Here is a 22,789-nt window from a genome sequence, read left to right as displayed (position 1 = left end):
TTGAAAGTAAATAAGTATGGGAAATAATTAAAAAATATATTATCAGAGAAAATTAAATAAAGTACAATGGGAGTGACTGCAGAAATACAAGTAAATAGCATTATGTGACACTTCAAGACTCGAAACCAATCAAGGAAGCAGCTAAAATCGATCAATCGAATTGACCGCAAACTCTACAAAATCACATATTTAATTTTCAAAGCATGACCACATTTTCTTATTATTATTACCCCTACAGATTTTTCTCTTCTCTTTCCATTTGAATTCCTGTCTTATCAGAAAAAAAAATCAAAAATACAGTTCTTTTTATTTTCAAAATAATTTTGAAGAATTGATTGTAGATTAAAACACAAAAAAAAATAGCTTACAATTGAAGTAGTATAATTACGAAGTGGGAAGAAGTAAATTCTTTACCCTATTTATTGTGCAGCATTGATTTTTTAAGGATACCATAAGACAGATGGAAATAAAATTCTGAGAAATTTGTGACCTATAAATTTTTTTGGCATCACATTTTTCCTTAATTGGTGTACTCAGACACTTATCACCAAAGCAACTCAACAAGTTAACAACTTCCGCTAACGACTCAGCAGTTGACTCATTACTTGGGCGATTATTCATCCACAGTACAGTCTCATTATAGAAATGCTGATACTCTGTCCCTTGCACACTATCACTCAATTTTCTGAAGTTATTTAAAAACGACTCTAAGAAGAACTGCATATCAATGCCCAAGTCTAAATGAATCAAGCCCTTCAGAAACTTCGATAATGATTTGATAAGAGAACCGAATTTATCGTGGTTGGGCAAAGATTTTAAGCAATAATCGCAAGCTTCAATTGTTATTCTCACAATCTTGTCGAACCCCTCAATTAAATTAGAATTCTTGCATTCATTCCAGTCGATTGCAGTTATTTCAAATGCTAATCTCGTATACTCTGCCTCGGTGCAATTGAAAATTACATGTTTCATTATTTCGTCTTCTAAATTGACATATCTGTTAAAACAATTGTGTATTAAAATTGGTTCACCCTTAACAATGACTTTTTGAATAGTTGTATTGATTCTTCTAGAGTAGTCTTCGATTATTTCGGTGATATCAAGGTATTCTGATGTGTTGAAGAGCTTAGAAAAATATAATTTATCCACGGGGGATATCGTGGCTTCAAAATCAATTATCCAACGTCTTCTCTCGACATCTACGAACCAATTATCATGCATACCTAATACTGTTTCTACTACTCTTATCGTCAACGTTAACATCTCGGTGTTGAGCAGATTCGGGATACGTCTGTCATAACGTAACTGTGACATTTTTTCCACCATTGATTTTAGCAACAACTCAAGGTTTACGTCATTCAATGTTACAGCTATTTGACGGAGATTAATTAATATTGATCTAACTGTTGAATATGGCAAATCTACGGTTTTAATTAAGGGGATATAAACTGAATTAAACAATTCATCGGTTGTAAACACATGGTGCTCTATCATTGACTTGATGAAATTGGAAAATTTGATGAATGAGAATTCATCATTTTCCAACGCAATTTTCAATAAACAAAATAAAACTAAATTTCCAGTTCCATTGCGAATGGTCATTACTGGGGAGAGAAGAATCAAATCATCTGGATTTATCATGAGATTATTATATTTCTCAGATCCAATGCAAATTTTTATTAAAATCATCAGAAACTTCTGGGGATTTTTGAGTAAAAAAAAAAGTAGTATTTTCAATTTGTTTGGAGTTATGAAGTTCACATTATTTAATAAAAAATCCATGAACCTTTGTTCAGAATGGAGTGATTCTAAGATGTGATCTCCATCATGTTTTAAAATATACTGCAATATTATTTCATATAAATCCTTAAGTTTTTGCCTGAAAAATATTTTCGTTAGCGTGTTATAAACAATCTGTATCTCCTCTCCGTATTTTTCATTCACAATTAATTCTGTTAAATACTCCAGCAGATTGAGAAAATCATCTTTATCAAATAGGTCAACTCTTTTTCGAATTGAATGGAATACAGAGTTGTCCCACTTGTTGCATTGAATTAGTAATTGTTTGAGGTAATCGTGATTTCCCTCTTCCACTCCTTTGCATAATTCTTTCAAGTCTGTAGTTGTACAGCAGTGGATGGATTCTGGTTTGACCGATAACTGTTGAAGACATTCGATGAGATGCTCGTGAGCATCGGTATCGTTCTCCTTGATCAATTGAATTAGATGAAAGCATTCAATTCCTATCTTCTGTTGGAGAGATATGGAAGGGTTTGCCTGTGGGTTCAGCGATGCCCAGTCTATATAAACATCGCAGTTGATCTCCTTCACTTTCTTCAGGAGAACATTCATAAGGCACAAGGTCAGAGATTTTAGATGATGGTTCACAGTTTTTGTATCACATCTTCGTAGAGTTCCTCGACCTAAACTGATTTCATATAATTTGTGTTGTTTTTCGGATTCCGTAGTGACTTTTCTCCCATTCAATTCCAAAATAGTCCTGGTTAATATCAAGATTTCTTGAAGAATATATCCATAACGTTCACTCCTGTCAATTCCAGAAACCTCTAACAACCTTAGGCACTTTTTATTCTCCAGTAAACTCAAAATCTCCTGATAATTAATAATTAATTTCTCCAAATTTGTATCAAAATCTAATGAATGAGTTCCCACATCTCCAATGATAAGTACCTTTATGTAACAGTGTCGAGTAAGGGTTAATAAGAGATTGAAAACCCTTGGAAAGCCCAACGTGAAAGCGTATCGTCGTAGGATCTCGAGGACTTCTATACAGAGATCCAGTGGTAAATTCAGAATTGACTCCGCCAGGAGTCCTTCGTATTCTAAATGCCAGACGAGCTCAATGAGGAGATATGGAGATAACGGAGGACATATATCAACCAAATGACCGTGAAGAAAGTCTTCCTGAAGAAACTCTTGCGTCTTAAAGTCCGTATTTAAAATCAAATACTGTAGTGCTTTAATACATTCTACACTAGATGTTGAAGTTTTCTCCTTGATCGGAATATTACAGCCTTCAAATATAGAACATACAGATGTAGTAACCTCTTCGATGTGTTTAATATTTTCCTCTGTTGACTTTGACGATAAGAATTTCAGCTTTCCTACTTCAGAATCTTTTTTTATTAGAAATGTCTGGATTTTTTGGTAAAAAATGTCCATTTGGTCCGTCATCACTCTTTTCTCCACGTTTCTGAGGAACAGCATGAATAATAATATTACATTAGTTATCGTGATAAATGCACAATTATCTGAGAAATCAGACGTAATAAAATAATTAATACTCACGATTGAAGGTCACTTATTATGAGAGCTCACATAACCAAAAGGTGGTAGGAATTTCAGATTTTTCGACTGATTTTTAGAGAGACTCATTAAAATAGCTTAAACTGGAAATGGTACAAGCCTGGTACATGGACGATAGTGAAGATGATCAAAGATTGGAACATCATAAAACACCTCCGCAGTTTTTAACTCTTCAGCAGCTGTACAGGATTACTGGAGTTGAATACTTTGAGGTTAGATACTTTGTTTCCTTTTGAAGGGTTTATGGTGTCTATATGAGCTGATGCCCTATAATTAGTTGAACGAATTATGTTTTAATATTTCATTATTTTAAGGGAAAAGGTAATCCACAAAAGATAAATGGCAACTTAATGTAACCGTAGCTCACCAATTCAATAATTGGGAGAAATATTGAAGTTTGTCATTTTTCTTTCGTATGAAAATTTTTATCTCTCAGTATTCGTCGGGAAAAAGCAAGAAAAACATAATTAAATCATAAATTTTTATGGGAAGTTCCTTTCGCTTAAAAATATAATGGTTTCGGTATTTCTTTTTTTAGGCGCGTTTCCCAAGCCGTGCACCTGAAAAATTTAATAATGATCATAATTTAATAATAATAATTATTATTATTTAATAATTATTTCATATTATATAGGGGATATGGGTGCAAAACGGACACCCTAAAATTTTTTGGATTCTCCCGATTTTTTAATTTTTTCATTTCCACCATTTTTTTTGTTCGAATCATAAAAAAAATATGGAATTAAACATTTAATATGAATATAAATTTGATTCAACAGCTGCTATTTTTTAATTAGGAAATATATGCAGAATTACGAAATGTAATGAATATTCAAGTGAATTTGAAGTACCCGTTTTGCCCCCACCCGTTCTACGAAATATTTTCATGGGCAGAGTTTGTACCTTCTTGTGGTTATATCGCGAGCCATTGAAAAATGCTCATTTTCTCGAGAATATAGTATATTTCACGCCTAGGACGAAAAAAGGGAAAAAGCGTTTTCGGCCACAATGACATAAAATAGCATCATAGCCACGGCGAAAAAAGTGATTCTCACTCATGCGCGTTATAATCCTCGTCTCCGACTCGGACTATAAAGTCGCATTCGTCAGATTCCCTTTTTTCGTCCTAGGCGTGAAATATACTATTGTGGGAAATTATGAATATTATATCAAGTGAAATGAATAATAGAAGAACCAATAAGAATCGGTTGTAGCAATGTTTGGTTGGTTGATTCAAATATCATTAGATTCATAAAAATTTGGGTATTGATTGAGAAGTTGTGATTGTTTTTTCTTTTAATAAACTTACATTTTCGAAATATATGTTGGGAATTCCGTTTTTATGCTATTATTTATCATTATTATTCAAGTCGAAGAAAGCTCAAGCGACTGAGTGGTAGAAATATGCGACCCGCAGTAGAAAGGCGTGACGCTAAGTTAGAAATTTGAATATTACGAAATGTATGCTCAATGAATTGGGAATTCAGCAGTGAAAACAGAAAAGTTCGTCTGTGGAAAAGAACACTTTAAAAAAACTGTTCGTTTCGTCAAGTGTATTAAATAATAGACGAATCAATAAGTATTTGTCTGAAAAAAACGGCAAACGATATTTACATAATTAATCTTTTTGGACGAGCTAAGATTTCTCGAATTCATGGAAAGTATGAATATTGATTCTGTAGTTGTCATTATTTTTTCCATCTACTAAAATTATAGTATCGAAATATGTTAGCAATGAATTTTTAATGCATCTACTTATGCCCTACTTAGCGAAAGCCATGGCACTGAACTCATCACTATCGATAACAATCAGAACACCATTTACTGTGAAATATTTGACTAAAGACCTCCCATTACATTTCTCGATAGTATGTCAATTTTAGAATCGGAATATCCCTTAACGTGAGGTGTAAACTAAAGAAATGAATATTGAATGAATGCTGATACTTCAGAATGCTAGTTCTAGTTCGACTATTGGATTGATTATTCGCAGCAAAACTAGAATCGTTTATACGTGAAAAAGAAAAAATCTAAATCCCAGAAAAAAACGCACTAAACAATAATTCAGTTTTTTTCTTTTTGAGGATTTCGGTTATCCTAAAATTTCAGTTACCAAGTAAAAATAGTTCTAGTAATCGTATGATTAATCTATTTAATTAATCGAACAAAGTGACACGCTTAACTTTTAGTATTTACATAATACTCGTTTCTTGAGTTAAAGATTTGACATTATGTTTCACCCTAATAATTTACAGAACTGACCGAACATTATGACTAAAGGACTATTAAGGATACTGATGACTTCATTATCTTGAAATGCACAAAGTACATAATACGTAATAGCATAAAGCAATAACAGCATTTCCAATATATTTCGATAATGCCATTTTATTATCATAAGAAACCATCATAACTTCGTAATCAATATCAACATTTGTTATGAATCTAATGATATTGGACTCGTGTAAGAGGTAATCTACTCAAACATCGTTCAACAAGTTTGCTACAACAGATTGTTATTGGTTCCTTTATTATTCACTTCAATTGCTGGAGTAATAGTATATTTCTCCCCTAGGGAGGAAAAGTAGACAAGTCCTCCCCACGTGCAAAATTACCACCCGAGCCGAAGGCGAATTCTCGTGGGGAATTCTTGTCTGTGTTTCCTCCCGAGGGTTGAATACGATTTTTCTGCCCACATACTCACTTCGTACGGTTAGAATGCTCACTTTCGACGCGTGTGGGCAGAAAAAAGTTTTTCCGTCATACCTACACGGAAAGTTCGATTTTACTCCCCAAACGACCGAAAGGAACGAGCCTATTCTATCCTTCGGATTTCTGTTGATTTTGAGGATCTTCGGGATGACATAACCCACATTCTTGCCGTCATTTATGAAAAAAAATCCAACTTCTCCGTTTAGTGATGACGGAAAGAATAATGTGCACCGTGAAAGGAAAACAGGATATTGAACCCGCATGTTTATACCACCCTCGGCTTCGGCTCAAGTCGGTAATACACATGCGGGTTAGAACGCTCATTTTTCCGCCCTTGGCGCACCATATACTATTCATGAAAGATTTAATTACCGAAAGATTTAACTACCGCACTAATCAAAGTCATCAGTACTTTAGCTTGCCTCATGATGTATCCGGAGTACTACCTTAAAGCAGCTTGTTCCTTTGATACTGAGGATCAAAGATTTTCGAGAAATCGCTGTACTTTCGAGACAACTCGTCTAATTGAGATGGAATTGCGCCCAGAAATGCTTCACAGCAATACCCATTATGTTACAATAAATCGGCCCGACGGAATTGTTAGATTCTGAAGAAAATTCGGGGTCTCCTGATTTTTTATATAATTTGTTAATAATAACTTAACTCATTTATCATATTTACTTATAATTATGAATATTAAAATGGACTTGTTTTTTTACCGTTGTTTTTTTATGCTGATTTTGGTTATGTTCAGGTTGAACATGAGAATTACTCGAACAATAAGAAATTGAAGGAATTGCGGGAGTCAAGGGGATATTCTTATGAAGACGAGATCGTGTGTTCCGAAGAATGTTTGCCGAATTATAAAGAAAAGGTAAATAAATCACTACGTAAATCAATCTACTCATTTTATTTTTAACAAAATTTGTTGCGAGTTCGAGAACTTTTGTTGCAAGTTCGAGAACTTTACAAGTTGGCATAGAAGAATTCCAACTGGGCTATTTATCTTTATCCTCAACAGAGGCGATACAGCCTCTACCGTTTTATTGCTGGGGATGTACTAAACTATACTTAAATCAGCATAAGTTTTAACATTGATTTTAGGAGTGGGGGACATGGTTACAAGTGGTAACTACGTGGAGTGGGGGTACCCAGAGAAGTAAAAACTTATGCTGACTTTAGTATACCTAAAGATTTCGAGACAAATATCAGGGGCTAAGTGGTAGTCTCTCGTGTTCTGAAAGTTGTGAGTTCGATTCCCCGTTGATTCCAATTTTTCAACAGGCGCCGATGAGCGGGAGGTTGCTAATAGAGCAACCGCCTGTACCGACATGGTTTTTCCTGTGGTTTCCCATGTTACTTCTACGTTCTATAGTAGAGTGAATACGGTACAGTGTAGGATCCACAGCTGCATGCATAGGGTGAGATACGACAAATTAGCCAGAATAGGGCAGAAAGGGCTGGTGTATAAAAACAAAATATATCTCGGTTCTAATGTTTTGGATATACTCGAGTAAGGTGTGGGGAGATACTTGTAACAGAATCTGTGGGTTGAGCTTGTGGTCGAGATCGAGAATATGGTCCAGCAATTTTTCAAATCAGTCTGTAATTCGTTCTATTTTGGTGCGTTTGTAGAGTTGTCCGTCCGAGAGGTTGTCAGGATGGCAGATTTTTGTCATTTCGCGGAGTTTAGTTGTTTGAGCAACTCCTATTATTTTTTGGGTGCTGGGTTTGGAGAAGACGAGTGGAGGGTGGGCATAGTCTAGTGTTGGTCGACATACCGCCTTGTAGATTTTAATGATGTGGCGAGTGTTAAGTGCTTTGTCCTTGTAAGTGAGAGGCACTTTGTGCCTCTGATGATGCACCTTTTCTTTACGGTGTTGAGATTTAAAGATGAGGTTGCAGTCAAGCTCAACTCCTAGGTATCTGGTGTGAAGCCAGGGGAGATTGGAGCGTTTTGGAGTGATATTTTGGAGGAGCATTTTAGGGGATCAATGCAAGATTTCAAGTATTGGGATTTGGATGGGTTTAATTTTAGTCGCCATCGATTAAACCGGACCTGGACTTCGTCGGCGAGATTTTTGGTCGCTAGTTGCCAGATTTGGAATGGATTTTCTGGGATATCGTGACAAAAAATAGCCTTATTATGAAAGTAGAAAGACAAAAATGAAGTTCGCCCGAGTGGAAATATCTCGAAACGGATCCCTCATTGGTCAACTCGAACCGCCTTATTCAAATTCAGCGCACGAAGTGCGCAGTAGGTCTCGTTGCGTAGAAGAAGGGAGAGTTGCGAACCGTAAGCCTTACGACGTAAGGGACTCCTTGTTAAGGCGCGAATTCATGTGAGAGGCTACATTTTCTTTGGATGGACATGGGTCGTTCTGAGAGAAATTGTTGAGTCATTCTGATAAGGCATGGCAGGCAATTGAGTTTTTTTAGCTTGAAGAAGAATCCTTTGTGCAAACACTATCAAAGGATTTGGACATCGTCGAATAGGTTATTGGTTTGAAGGTTATGTTTAGCGGTTGGAATATTAGATGTGAGTATAACGAGGGGTTGGATGGGAGATTTCCCTTCTTAAAATAAATTAAGTAATTGGTCTGGAGCTCTCGATTTCTTGACGTCCTTGTTGGCTTTAGCCACCCCAATTATTACTCCTTTTTTCCATTGGGGGAAGTGTGAGTTTTGGATACAGAAATTGAAAATTTTACGAATGTGGGGGTGAATTTCACTGGTGAGCTTTTTCAAAGTGGCTCGAGGTATATTGTCATAGCCAGGAGCTGTACTTTTACCGTTCATGAGAGCTCTCTTGTGCTCACCAGGGAATTTTGGAGGAATGACTTCAGAAGATGTAGGTAAATAGTTTGAGAAATCGTGATACCAATCGTCGACTATATCTTGAGTCAGGTTATCGAATAAATCAGATCCAGTGAATTTGTAAACATCCTCAAAGTAAGTCGCGAAGACATCGGCTTTGTCTGGGTCGGAGGTGAGAGTTTTGCTGTTGGATGTTCTTTCAGAGATTGTTTACACTAAATTTCTCAGCATGCCTTAAGGCTTAAGGCATTGATGAGCTCTGAACTCTTGGCAAGGTTTGTATATATTTTTTTTGAATGCATTGCTTTCAGATTTACATTTTTTATTCATTTCTGTGTACTTTTTCTGATTGGTATAGCCTGTACTTTCTTAGATGAACTGCAGAGCTTCAACGTTGACCTTCTCCATGCTTGTTTGGTTGAACTTGTGTAATGATGGATGAAGTTCAGTGATTGGGGAACTAGGATCTTTATTGGTGGATAATATGATCGCTAAGTGGTCCGAACCCAGGTCTGGAATGAGTTCGATTCTGTTGATTCTGTGGAGAATATTATTGGTGCAAAAGAATAGATCCGGTGTAGAGTCTTGATTCATTGGCATGATGAACGTTGGGCCCGTGTGGACTTGGATATACTGTCCCATAGACAGGAAGTCGCTGATCTGTCTGTTTTTGTGTTTGTCAGGGTGGAAATCACTGATAATGACATATTTACAGCGTGTGGCCGTGATGGAAACGCAGTTCTCGAATTTCGCCGTATGATGTGATTACACCCAAAAGATGTGAAGTGGCTCGTCTCTGAAGACAAGAATGAACTGCACAGTTTCATTCAAATGATGTGTAATAGTCGGAGCATTCTGTTTCTTAAGATAGAGGTTCGGATACTCTTGAACTAGGGAACCTCCTCTGGTGTTATACCCGACAGGACATCTCTAATTTTACCAATTGAAAATCAGCCTTTATACTTATTGTTGATGTTTAGCCTTTGGAAATAAGCGAGAAATTTGTGATTGATTTTTAAAAAGATCTGAAAAAAAGTGGCAGCCATTACGATTCTAAAATATTGACAAACTTCTACAGCTGAACAATACCGACAAGGTAGATGACGATGAAACAGTAATAGCGGAACACCTCGCTAAATGCGGTGTTGCACGATCAAAACTTGAACGTTACCACTGTAATCAGTCATACGTCAATATTTATGAAGATTTTCAATATTTCTTCATAATCTTAACTGGAAAGGGTGCCATGAGGCTTGTAAATTAATACAAAAAAATATTTATATTGTAAAGATTTATTTGAATATTTTTGCTTTATTTTCGGGCACGGTTACTCATTTGAAAGGATAAACATCCTTAATGGTCGGAATTGATGATTGTGGTCCTTTCACTCGTGCCAAAAAGGACCCGTTGGGTGCACATGATAAGTCATGCACAAGTACCGGGATTTGCATATAATTTAGTATAAATTCTTTAATAGATCTTTACGACTGTGTTGGCGGAAAAGTAATCTGAAAATGTTATTTTATCATGCACGTTCGTGAATTTGTGGAGCCTGCTGTTTTTAGTCTACTTAGCCCACTCCTCCGTCAACACCCACATGCTCCCTGTTTACATATACTCATAAATACGCGCTGGACGGCGTAACCAGCGTGGCAACATCGCACGTTTGTGTATAATATTACCAAGTGACCCATCTGTACTTTCTAGATTTATTTAAAAAAACAATATGAGATCAGAATAACACCTTGTATAAAGACTTTGCATCATTGTGAAAATTTTCCTCTTAACTCCAAAAATAGATCGCGTAAAAAATGGAATAGGATTTCAATAAAAATGCCACGAAAGGATATAAGCGTGTTTAAATCTTGAATAAATGAATGATAATAATGTGAATGTACCAAATACAAATATGGATCAATTCATTCTTTGACGGCAGTTTTTTATGATCATGCCCCTAATTCATCTCCAAATCTTTACTCCACGAATCACTTGTAGTTTTAAAAAACGTTTATTTTCAATACTGTTATGTCAAGTATTGTGATAAAAGGTTGTATCTTTTGTTAAAATATGGGAAGACTTTACTGAAATAAAATAAATGTTTTTTATCTTTATCTCTATCACTCCCAATTCACGGGACGGCGTTGCCACCTTGGAGTTTCTATTTTTCCCCACCACTAGCGTCGAGAGTATGGAATCCTATGGAAAAATCACAAAAATACTTTTGTGAAAAAATTTTGCCAAGTGGAGTTTTTATTGTATGATCATAGTTTCCCAAAAAATATTCTCAGTTTTATTCACAAAAAAATTTCTATGCTTCCTTGCCACCAGCGTCGAGAGTATGTAAAAAACTGTAAGAGCCGTTTTTCTAATTGTACCCTGCGTGGGGGGTACTTATATTTATTGCAGGTTCTAGACTTAAAGGAATAAATCCCACCAATAATCTATAAGTATTTCAATATGAGACTTTATTAGTTTAATTATGTCATCCGACGGATTACAATTATTACGACCATTACACGACACAGCCTGATTTGGGTCAGCCCTCCGCATACCCAAACGCCCATTTAAATACATAATTGTTTGTATGTCATTCCTTGTTTAGCATACAGTTACGCTGGCAAGTATCATGTTGACAATGCTGATGTCCAAATATTCAACAATAACGTAATTAACTAAAATCTGGGACATAACATAAAAGAAAAATAAATTTAAAGGTCGAAGATGGGACTTAACATAGGAGGCTATTTGTAACGCACGGAAATGCATGTTAAAGATTCAAACTTTGAGATTTTTTTCGCGGCTCTTGACAATCAGATTTTTTTTAACCACAGGTAATTGATGGGAAAAATATGGTGAAGTAGCATAATACCAACGTTACATTAAATTTGCCGATTATCTTGACTCGAATCTGGTCACTAGATTGTGGATGGGATTCAAACAATGATTAAAGAAAAACGCCGGTACGATTACGATTTAATTTCGTAGGATTCATTTTCGAATTTATTCAAAATAGTTTAATTTTCTAATAAAAAATGAAAAATCGACATTTTCAAAGGCACGTTCAAAATCGCATGGCTAAAACCCTGAATGCTGCAATTATTTCCCAATGATGATGTTCAAAATACGGGGGGTAGGTACGGACGATTTAAAAATTCACTCCCCACCCCCGGAAAACATTACAAATCATTTGGGAAAGTATATCTGAGCAACTGGGTTCGGTCCATGACTGTAAGCAGGGCTGACTAATTTCAAAATCACAAACTATCTAAAAGAACTCCGCCTCAGAATCGGCCCATCCGAATTTAACTTTCGCTTCATCGTGAGAACAAGCGATCTGGAGATCGTCAACTTTATGCTTTCTTCAGCTATTATTTACTAATTAGCTCAGCCAGAAAACGTAATATAGAAAAATAAGAAAATATACTCAATTTTATAAAATAAGTACAATCTTTTAATACAGATATTAAAATACAATTAGGCATTGTACGTTATAATGGAGTTAGAATAGATTCTCTTCTATATTCGATTAGATACTATATTCGACTTGATCATTGATTACCATTGAGAAGCAGCATCAGCGCTTAAGTCCGTCAACGGCTATTTTTTATAAAAAGTCATCCCGGAAAAGAATGAGAAACCAACCACAAATTTTATAATGTGCTCCAAAAAATCTGCAGGACTGCCACCCATTTTTTTCCAAACTAGTAAAACTTATCCGAGTTCAAATTTCGATCAGGTTCAGATCAGGATTTCTTCAGGCCAGTCCTGATGATAGATCAGGATCTGATATGATAACTATCAAATCCTGATCAGTCATGTAACGGCGTTTTTAATCATGTTTGATCAGGTGAAACAGTTCAAGATTTGATCAAGTCAACATTATTTAAACCGGATGATGGGAATAAACAATAATTATTGGCTGAAAAAAAAATAATCAAATTTTATAGTTACAGTTCATCTATCTTAATGGATCTTTTCCATTATTAACAGTGAAAAACACATTATTTTACTGATGGGGCAGCTCGGACCTGGGATATTCCGATTACCCATCGTATGCCCGGTCCACTACGTTAACCTGATCTTATGGTCAAGTCAACTCTGTTTTGCCTATATGATCTGTACCGAGGTGTTAGTTGACTTTGTAATTATTCCCGGATGTGCGCGTATATTTTAAGAGATTTTTTCGGTTAGAATTGAATTCGGTTGGTGAGAAATTATTTAAATAATTATGTAATAGTAATGAGGTATCACCTAATCAGGCAAACCTGACGACTACCGGATCAAATACTGATCCAACTTCAGGTCGGCCTGAGGCAATTTCTACTCCGGTATTTTCAAGTCAACACTACGGCAAATCACGTGAAAATCATATACATTACTGAACGCAAAGCTGAGAGTGATCAGCACGGGACAGATCGTTGATCAATAATAAGCAGAGGCCGTCAGATGGGTGACTAATCCAGTTAGCCTGAGCTATCAGGCTCATTTTCACCTGTACCTTTCGATATATGTAAATTTTCTTAGAGTAAGTTGGTATTAAGGTGGTTGTCGCGCGACAGTCTCTGTAAAAAGTTTATCCGCTGTAAAACGGGCCAGTTTAGAACACAATCTTTTAGCGGTATATAGTCTCACTAGATTGATTGCATTGTGAATGGATAGCTAAAGCATAACTATATATTTTCCATATTAACTATTTTCAATTATATAAATTTATGAATTTCCGATAATTATATTCCGTAAACCAAACGGTCAATCGATTTGATTTTTTTTTCTGTATTTCCTCCCACGATGTATATTCCACGTTTTTTTTTATCTCTGAAACTGTCGAGCCGTTGATTTTTAAAAAATTCTAATCGGCAAAACTCCATTTAAACACGTGTTAAATCACTCGAATTTCAAAAATTTATATCTCAAGTTCAAAACGGTCAATTGCAAACGGAAAAGGCTCATTTTGTTGCTAATTTTTCAAACTATTCACCATAAAATTGTTAACGAAAACTGTCGAAAAAAAATTCTACGCGACAACAACCTTAAGTAAAATAGCGATACTTTCTTTTTATTGAAAGTGTAGGAAAATGTTCCCGACGCTCCTTAAGCGTCTGAGCAAATAATTCAATGTCTGATTTCCTGCATTCCACCTCAAATATATTCACTCCATTACAGGCAATTGCCAAATATTTTCTCTTCGCCAAGCGATTTGACTAAAAATAGTTCCAGCCTTGTCAACAGTTACAACTATTAATTAGAACATTAAGGTATTTGAAAGGAGTTAATCTTCTATTTGTTAGGCGTTTGGCCAAAGATTATTCTATTCACAATAAATAAACTAGAAGGTCGTTGAAGCGCCAGATTGGCATGCGGAGGATCGTGAGTTCGATCATTACAAATAACAATTTCGGACGTTTTTTTAATTTTTCGGTGTGCAATTAACGTAAAAAAACTCGTGATTTCTTGGTCTTCAGATCAGTTAGTAATTCTACGATATGTCAAATCGTTCAAATCACTCTCTTGTACTTCATATTCACCTGACACCGATGATATGTGCTCCAGGAGTGTGAACATTAAATAGTTTAAATATAGTTTTTAAATAGTGTTTTTTTTAAATAGACGTTGATGTTTGGATGGGCGGGCGTCGGAAAATTGGAAAAAGTGTGTCGGGAAGAGGAGATCAAATGACAAGCAAATGTGCCAAACTGTAAAAAGAAAAAAAAATTGTTCCTTTTTCATAAATGTATGCATTCTGTTTTAGTTGAAGAATTTTTTTACCGAACATCTACATACGGATGAAGAGATTCGCTTGGTTCTTGCCGGATCAGGATATTTCGATGTTCGAGATAAAGATGATAATTGGATAAGGATCAAAGTAACTCCGGGAGATTTGATAATAATCCCCAGTGGCATTTATCATCGATTTACTTTGGATATGAAGGTAACTGAATCGTTTCTGCTGCCACAAGATTTCCTATTTTAGTTAAAAAAAAATATATATCGGTAATTAGTTTTTCTCAACAATTTTTCTCCGAAAAATGAGGCAAATGTTAATTTATTTGCCCTTAACTTCTAAGAATTGTGTCGGAACCTAATTGCATTAAAGTCAATTTTTCAAAAATTCAAATTCAGTAATTTTTTTTGCTGGTTATAGCGAATTCATTCGGCTTCCCAGAAAAAATTATTGGAGGATTTATATGTACTGATTACCAATATATCAATAAGAACAAGCTGAGAACCTTGCTTCATTATTATCACTTCTTTCTTCTTGGCAAAAATAATCAGTGGGAAATCTCGAAAATTGCGATCTCATTCGACGATTATCTAAGCATTTAACATATGGATGCTCTCTGGAAACTCGAGATTATTCAGAGAGGATTTAGAGAAAAATATGGAGTTTTCCTTCATGATTTCAACTATAATAAAAACAGAATTATAATGTGTTATGTTCTAGAATTTTATCAAGGCAAAACGTTATTTCGTTGGTGAGCCAGTCTGGCTGCCTTACAATCGACCAGCCGACGAGATGGAATGCCGCCAGGCATATTTGCATCGCCTACAAACGAGTTTTCCAATGATCGGTCAATGAAAAGAGGAAATTGCAATAAAAATTCTATATTTCGTACACTTCCGATGGAAGTCTTCCGACCACTAAAGAAATCCACTTCAGTGTGGAAGATCTTACGAAATTCATTAATCAATGTCTATTTTTGTAATTTGGGATATACTATTATGGGAATTAATCAAATAAATTATAAGGCACTTGTTTTTCTTCAATAGTTCGCGTGAGAATGATTGTGATACGTTCGAGTTGTAAAAAGAATTACGATGATTATGAAATGCAAATATCTATGTGAAATAGAAGTTCAGTGAAATGTAGACGTGAATATATGGATTAAAAAAATTTATTATGTATACGAATATGTTAATATATCGCTATATCCTATATCATTATACTATAGAAAATCATAATACAAAACTTCAAGACACTTATTTGGTATCAGTACGATCAAAATAATATTCTCAGAATGGAAACATCTAATAGAATGCAAAGATTGGTCTTAACTGGAATCAATGACAGATTCTCATTGTCTACTTGTAATGTAAAGTAAGAAGAACAATAAAACTTAGGTAAATCATGAAAAGTGCGAAGAGAAAGATTTAATGAGCACGCGATCTGATTGGGCTCCGTAAATATTTTCAATTCATATTCTTTTGAATTCCAATGAAAACTTACTCTCTTTAAATAAAAGCGTAGAAATTTACAGCAGAAACATCTTGAGTGTACGAGACTCAGTACATAACTTTATGGACGAAACAACAATTTCAGAGGAATTAAAAGTCAGCATTCGTAGTGAAGGCGTTTGTTTCCGGTGACTGCATAACTCCCCATTTTTGATATTCGCCGACTTTCTTCTCGAAGAAATTAGTCTTTCCTTCTAGCGAAATTTGTTCCATAAAGTCGAATGGATTTTCTGAGTTATATACCTAAGGAAATAAAACATAATTCATGATTCATGGAGGTAAATAGTACAACAGTACGACGAAAATGAGGGAAAAATCTAACGAGGATGTGTCCTTTATGCATTCACGAGATAATATTATAATCGGTGATTATGAGAGTTTCCTGATGAGCGCAAAAATAATGCACCTGTTGAGATTTTTCTTGGAGACAAGTCCTTTTAATATTTCATAAAAAAAATATGAAACAAGGCGGTCTCATCTAAAAATCATTTTCATAATAGTGCGACGAGTTAAGGAGTTATTGCCGATAGGTTTATTGAATAACTGCCAAATGTTTATAGTCACGCATCTATTTTTTACAATTTTTGGTCAAGTCTTGCGAATTTTTGGCAAACTTCATGAGACATTGAATAATAATAAAACGTAAAAAAGGTAGATTTATCTTCGTCAATTCTATCAACTGTTCCTCAGAAATTTGTCAAAAACATGAAAAAGGAGAAGATATTCGCAATAACTGCTTAAGGAGATTGAGGGCAGCGCCCTTGTGAGATTATTTGCCCGTCGGAATTTCCACCAATCGAAACGGCGCATTTGATCTAATTACACGGAAAGAAATATTCAAGAAAAATTACGGAACATTTCACGTAATCTGTAAGCAAAGGAATCATCACATAAATTCTACGATCTGTTCCGTAAAAATTACTCATGCGCCCGACGCCTCACGGCGAGCCATGAGTCCACCGTGAGGGAGGTATTTTTACGGAACGTTTCGTAATTTTTCCGGAACATTCGGTAAAAATTCTTGAATATCAAGGAATGTTTATGTTCTGAGGCATAATAAGAATTGAAGTTTCATTCGATTTTAAAACATCCAGAAAAATTACGTGACTTTTTTGTATTTTTTCGGTGACAGACACCGACAATTTACTGAAAGTTCTAGATTTATTCCCCGAAAACGATTCTCGCTGGATTACGTGATATGTTCTGTAATTTTCCTGGAATATTTCTCTCCGTGTAGGGAACAACTCAATTTATTTAGTATTTTGAGGAATATTTTTACGGATTTGTTGATGAATAGTTTGTAAGAAATTCTCTCTAAATCGATTCATTTTTCAGATTTGATTCATCCACGTTATCAATGTTTAACAGTTGTGAAGTTTCACTAGGCCATTTTAATTGTTTATGAAATAAATTTGTTACTTTCCAACTACCAGGGGACTAGCCAAAAAATACTCGAAATAATACCCGTCCACTCCTCAAATTGAATTAAATGCGTCGTTTCGGATGGTTTTCAATTTCGACAAGGGAAATAATCAGTAGTAATATCTCAAGAGCTACAAAATTATTAGATATTCCCCGACGAATTCGTTGTAAACAAATAAGAGTATCAAGTCTAGTAAACGAAAAATTTTCCTACAGAACTTGAGGAAATTTGAGGGAAATAGCCGATTAATTTTGAAGCCCGGGGGGTATTTGTCGGATTAGTTCTTCTCTCAGAATCACAACGAACAGAATCGTTCGCTGTTGTTTGATTGATTGCCCCCGACACCGGGGAATATCGGGAAAATATCCGAAATAATACCACCTAAGTAATTCCAAATGCAACGATTCTATTGGCTGTCAATCTGAGAGAAGCGATAATGATTGGAATTCTAAATTATCTCAAATCATATAGGCGACGGACTTCATAATGGGGCGTCGGTATCTTATATGGCGAAAAAAGTAATTTAAAATGGGTGACAGTATAATTCGAATTGACTATTAAATGGAGTATGGGATTTATTTTTGTGATCGATTATTTACCTTTGGACATGCAAGTTCCACCAGAAGTCTATCTGCAACGAATTCAATGTAACGTGACATCAATTCACAGTTCATCCCAATCATAGCGACTGGAAGAGCGTCTGTCAAGAATTCCTGTTCAATTTGGACTGCATCTGTGATTATAGAGATGATGCGTGCCTGCGTTGGTTTTTGGACGATGTGTTTGAAGAGAAGGCAGGCAAAATCACAGTGGAGACCCTGAAAATAATGATTGAACAATGAACTATTGAAGTGAAGTAATTTGAAAATCCACGTGAAGATAATAATAAGTTACAGTTAATAAAGACAATCTAATTATGCTTCCACAATGTTTTTCTTTCAAGGGTAAACTGTCATTATGCTGGCACTATTAAAATCGTGCCTTACATGCTTTGGGTCTATTTAAACACTAAACATACAACAGATTTTGTAAAAAACGGGAATTGCCATAAGACTGCATGTTAATTATAGAAAAATAAGAAAATCATAACTATTTTCAAAGAACACCTTTGTTAATTATTAAAAATCAGGGAATCAAATCTGAAAAACCTGAAACATCTGAAATTTTCCCCAGAATTATTTTTTTTTTGTCGTAATAAATTTAAAAAATCATTTGTTGGGGCGGATTCGCCATAAAAAATGGAAGATAACGAAAATATCGAAAATGGGGGAGAACTCATATTATATCACTGGTCATGATTCTTCAAATAGAACAAAATACCTCGACTAAGAGGAAACAGGTGAAATAAAAAAATTTCGCAGTAAAAGAAATACCCGTCATAAAATATCCTAGAAATAATAGCATACATATTGATCTAACTTACTTCATCTCTGGATATGAGTTCATTACTGAACGTAAGACCAGGCATGAGCCCACGTTTTTTCAGCCAGAATATCGCAGCGAAACTACCAGAAAAGAAAATCCCTTCAACAGCAGCAAAGGCAATCACTCTTTCAGCGAAGGTTGCTGTCTCGTTTGTGATCCAGTTGAGAGCCCAGTTGGCTTTTTTTGCTACGCAGGGGAGATTCTCAATTGCGTTGAACAAATACTGTCTAATAAAAACAATTTTGGAAGATCAAAAACAGAAATTTGTGGCTCAAATGATTATCTAATTATCGAACAATCTCGGTAGGTAGGAATTTCGCTATTGGGATATTTTGATCATAGGGCCAGCACGTCCGAAGATGTTCCCCAATATCGGCGATAAAAAAACTAAAATTTTGGAAAAAAAATGTTTTAAATCGATTAATATTCTCGCTCGTAAAAGCTGAAAAAATGAAAAAAAATCATAGCGGCTAGTCCGTATCATTAAAAAATCTAAAAAAAATTGAGTAGTCATCTAATGATGTATACAATATGGGAAAAAATCGGCGATTCCATCGAAGGGGGTGACGGTGACAGAATGGCCCATATACAGATCATAATTTAAGAAATTATTACCATTTTCAATGTCTTACCTTTCCTGTGGATTTGAGATGTAAGTTTCGATTAAAAGTGAATACATCTCCGAATGTATATTTTCCATTGCAACTTGAAACCCGTAGAAACATCTTGCTTCAGTGACTTGGACTTCTTGACTGAATCGTTCCACTAGATTCTCATTCACAATTCCATCTGATGCAGCGAAAAACGCTAGAACGTGGGAAATGAAGTGCCGCTCATTGTCATTTAGTTTTACCCAATCCGCCAGATCCTTGATTTACAGAAAATAAAAGATACTCATCATAAAAATAATCTGCCTCAAAAATCATCAGGAGATATACACAAAAAAAAATTATTACGAAATCTTCGCGAATTTTCTATTTAATTCTATTCAATTTCTATTGAACATTCGAGCACTTTTCGAACAACTCATTCTTCATTCGAGAATGTTCTATAGATAAGCCAATGGAATTACTTTTTCTTGACATCTTATTTTATAGATGTGAGTTACTGAAAAATGTCGCAATAACTTGATTTTTTAATTATTAAATTTTTATAATAGTTCCGTAAAACTTTCTTAAACCGTATACAGCAGTCAATAAAAAGGGGCAAGAACTAATAGATTAGTTCAATAGACATCTAATAGAATTATTGATCAAAAGCGCATTTTTTTAATTAAATTTTTAATATTAAAAAAATTCAATGTCATATAAAACATGGAAAAATATTTTCTAGAGGCAGAATATAATGTTAGAGTAAAATTTTGACTGATTAATGAATTTCACCTTTGATAAATCAACTTCCTCCACTGTCCAGAATGAAGCTTCAGCTTTTTTGTAGAACTGCCAAATATCTGGCCATTCAATTGGGAATATAACGAATCTACGGGGATTTTCTTTAAGTAGAGGCTCCAGTTGGGAATCAAAAACATTTTCCTGCAAGTCAAGCTTCTTCACAGCATTTTTCATTTTCTGGTACTAGAATTAATGAAAGTAAAGAATAAAAATAGAGGTTATGATTAAGGTTATGATTTCGAGAATATGTCTGCGAAGCTGATTTTTTAACGTCTAATTTATATGATTGATATTTACATCTGAATTTTGTTTGTCAATGGTACTCGATGAATCTGCAGAAATGGCCGTCATTCGTATTTTCTTGCTTGGTGATGTTCCACCTACAGAATTTCGTTTGGACGGCGACTTCATTGGAGATACCTGCAATAATTAGAAGAAATCTATTATTGAAATCGAATCTTATGACCGGCAATTTGCAGCTTCACGCGAATTGTATCTAATCTTCCGTATTCCCTGGATATTCTCTACCAAGTTAATTGCTGATGATTCAATTGATCAAGGAAAAATGTAAAGGATGCCAAGTTTTTATGCAGAGCTGATAATACGAGCAGCTAATGAATCTTGATGAGAATAAGAAAATATTGCAGTTCTAGAAAATTCAGTGTCGATATTAAGTGACTAATATTACGATTTTGAAAGTGATTACATTTTATTAGTATTAATCTGGAAAGATCATTCATGATGTCTTTTGTTTGACACGATTTAATAAGTCAAGGTCAGACTCTAATGGAATTATTATTTCAATTGTTTATGTTGGGAACCAATTGGGATAACGTAATTGTTGTTGGGATGAGCATTATGAGATTACTCACATGTTCTGCAAGAGTGGCATTCTCAACTTTCTCGCTAATATTTTCTTTGTTGTACTGGTTGAAAGGCATCGTGGTGAACTTGCTAAGAGACGAGGTACGAACAGACGGGTATCAGGCGGCACAATAAGATCTCTCACTAGGTCCAAGTGTGATTTACCGCCAAATCGCGAAAAAAGTTAGGGACCACAGAATGTATACATTCGTATCATTGGTCGCTTGTACGTCATTCCAGTTTGCAACCAATCAGATCGTCAGATTTTACCGCCAAATTGAGATAGTTTGTTAATTGCAACTAGTTTATAAACTTAGTATCATTAGGTACGAAAATTTAATAAATAATCAAATTTTTATTTCTTTTTTCATAATCTTGAGTTTTTGGCACTAATATTTATTTTTTTTTAAAGTTTGCAGGCGACCTTGAAGATGGCAATGCTACTCGGGTACCTTCGGTCATATTCGGTAAACAATCTCGGTTATGAAAAATTCCCGCCAAAGTTTGTACGAAATTGAAATCTGATCTGAAACTAATGAAATACACCAGCTATTATACGAGTACAAAATTTTAATCCAATTATTTTCTAGAGGGAAACGATTATTCTTGAAAATACAAATACTTACATCCTGTATACATACTTATAGCTTCCAGGAAGGATTGTTCCAATCTAGACAATAATTGGCTGCAAATATTCTAGTCTGAGGGTAACTGCTATGGAAGTTTCATGGCAATATAATAATGAAATATACTATTTCCTTTGCGTCTCAGAATTTCTCGTTTGCAAATTGGTACTATGATATATTATAGAGTAGATAGCGGTGGCGTATGAACTAAGCCAGAATCTGTGTCTGTAAGTAAAACAGGGTCCAGTTACCCCAAATGTTTTCAGAGGCACCCGCATTAGAAAGGCGAGATGCTGTCAGAAATTTGAATAGTACGAAATGTATGGTCCTTGAATTGGGAATTTAGCAGTGAAAACAAAAAAAATCATCTGTGGAAAAGAACAATATTTTTTAAAAACTGTTCGCTCCGTCAAGTGTAATAAATAATGGATGAATCAGTATCAGCCTGAAAAAAACGGTGAACGATATTTTCATAGTCCATCTTTTTGGACGAGCGAAAATTTCTCGAATTCATGAAAAGTATCAATATTGATTAGTTGTGATTTTTTTTTCCATTCAATAAAATTATAGTATCGAAATATATTGGCAGTGAATTTTTAATGCTTGTACTTATGACCTACTTAGCAAATGCCATGACATTGAACTCATCAGTATCAATAACAATCAGAACACCAGTCGCTGTGAAATATTTGACTATGTACGTAAATTAAAGTCCGAAAACGATCGGAGGAATGGTGGTAATTTCCTGAGCTGCTCAGGGGTGAAGTTGTGGAGAGAAGGATGGGTCGAGATGGACACGAATTATTGGGTCAAGGAAAACTCGGATAAACTCAAATAACTAGAATAGCAACAGGTATATTCTCAAAAAAATAGAAATTCCATATTGATTCCTAATTCCATATCCTAATTAACGATGGGAATAAATGCGGAGGCGTAAGATCCGCAAGACTCTAGTATACAATAATTTGTGA

General features: G+C 35.0%; 3 protein-coding genes and 1 long non-coding RNA gene across 4 annotated transcripts; 1 reads left to right on the top strand and 3 right to left on the bottom strand.

The window, feature by feature from the left end:
* Positions 1 to 293: 293 nt before the first annotated feature.
* LOC105267475 (uncharacterized) lies at positions 294 to 3,401 on the bottom strand. Its single transcript, XM_011306357.1, has 2 exons — positions 3,310 to 3,401; positions 294 to 3,214 (listed from the first exon to the last, which is right to left on the bottom strand). The coding sequence occupies exon 2, from the start codon at positions 3,193 to 3,195 to the stop codon at positions 385 to 387; it is 2,811 nt and encodes a 936-aa protein (XP_011304659.1). The 5' UTR covers positions 3,196 to 3,214; positions 3,310 to 3,401; the 3' UTR covers positions 294 to 384.
* Adi1 (acireductone dioxygenase 1) lies at positions 3,323 to 15,759 on the top strand. The gene is made up of 4 exons (XM_011306358.1): positions 3,323 to 3,539; positions 6,794 to 6,913; positions 14,606 to 14,785; positions 15,299 to 15,759. The coding sequence occupies exons 1-4, from the start codon at positions 3,417 to 3,419 to the stop codon at positions 15,431 to 15,433; spliced, it is 558 nt and encodes a 185-aa protein (XP_011304660.1). The 5' UTR covers positions 3,323 to 3,416; the 3' UTR covers positions 15,434 to 15,759.
* LOC105267476 (uncharacterized) lies at positions 3,504 to 6,543 on the bottom strand. The gene is made up of 3 exons (XR_892257.1): positions 6,412 to 6,543; positions 3,695 to 3,887; positions 3,504 to 3,594 (listed from the first exon to the last, which is right to left on the bottom strand). It is a non-coding gene; the product is annotated as an uncharacterized lncRNA (long non-coding RNA).
* Positions 15,734 to 21,372, bottom strand: RnrS (ribonucleoside-diphosphate reductase subunit M2). The gene is made up of 7 exons (XM_011306360.1): positions 21,201 to 21,372; positions 20,626 to 20,748; positions 20,320 to 20,511; positions 19,570 to 19,805; positions 18,936 to 19,164; positions 18,112 to 18,330; positions 15,734 to 16,332 (listed from the first exon to the last, which is right to left on the bottom strand). Exons 1-7 carry the CDS (start codon positions 21,267 to 21,269, stop codon positions 16,180 to 16,182), a joined length of 1,221 nt encoding a protein of 406 aa, XP_011304662.1. The 5' UTR covers positions 21,270 to 21,372; the 3' UTR covers positions 15,734 to 16,179.
* Between the last annotated feature and the right edge of the window lie 1,417 nt (positions 21,373 to 22,789).

The sequence above is a fragment of the Fopius arisanus genome, unplaced genomic scaffold, assembly GCF_000806365.1.
Source record: "Fopius arisanus strain USDA-PBARC FA_bdor unplaced genomic scaffold, ASM80636v1 scaffold00047, whole genome shotgun sequence".
Classification (NCBI taxonomy): Eukaryota; Metazoa; Arthropoda; class Insecta; order Hymenoptera; family Braconidae; genus Fopius; species Fopius arisanus.
Note: the sequence above shows the minus strand (reverse complement) of the source record. Positions and strands in the feature narration are given on the sequence as shown.

Coding starts and splice junctions, on each gene's coding strand:
- LOC105267475 (XM_011306357.1), bottom strand. CDS start 3,195: ATGACGGACCAAATGGACATTTTTTACCAAAAAATCCAGACATTTCTA.
- Adi1 (XM_011306358.1), top strand. CDS start 3,417: ATGGTACAAGCCTGGTACATGGACGATAGTGAAGATGATCAAAGATTG. Junction 6,914..14,605: donor TGCCGAATTATAAAGAAAAG/GTAAATAAATCA, acceptor ATTCTGTTTTAG/TTGAAGAATTTTTTTACCGA. Junction 14,786..15,298: donor GATTTACTTTGGATATGAAG/GTAACTGAATCG, acceptor GTTATGTTCTAG/AATTTTATCAAGGCAAAACG.
- RnrS (XM_011306360.1), bottom strand. CDS start 21,269: ATGCCTTTCAACCAGTACAACAAAGAAAATATTAGCGAGAAAGTTGAG. Junction 20,512..20,625: donor TTGACAAACAAAATTCAGAT/GTAAATATCAAT, acceptor CATTAATTCTAG/TACCAGAAAATGAAAAATGC. Junction 19,165..19,569: donor ATCTCAAATCCACAGGAAAG/GTAAGACATTGA, acceptor TGTTTTTATTAG/ACAGTATTTGTTCAACGCAA.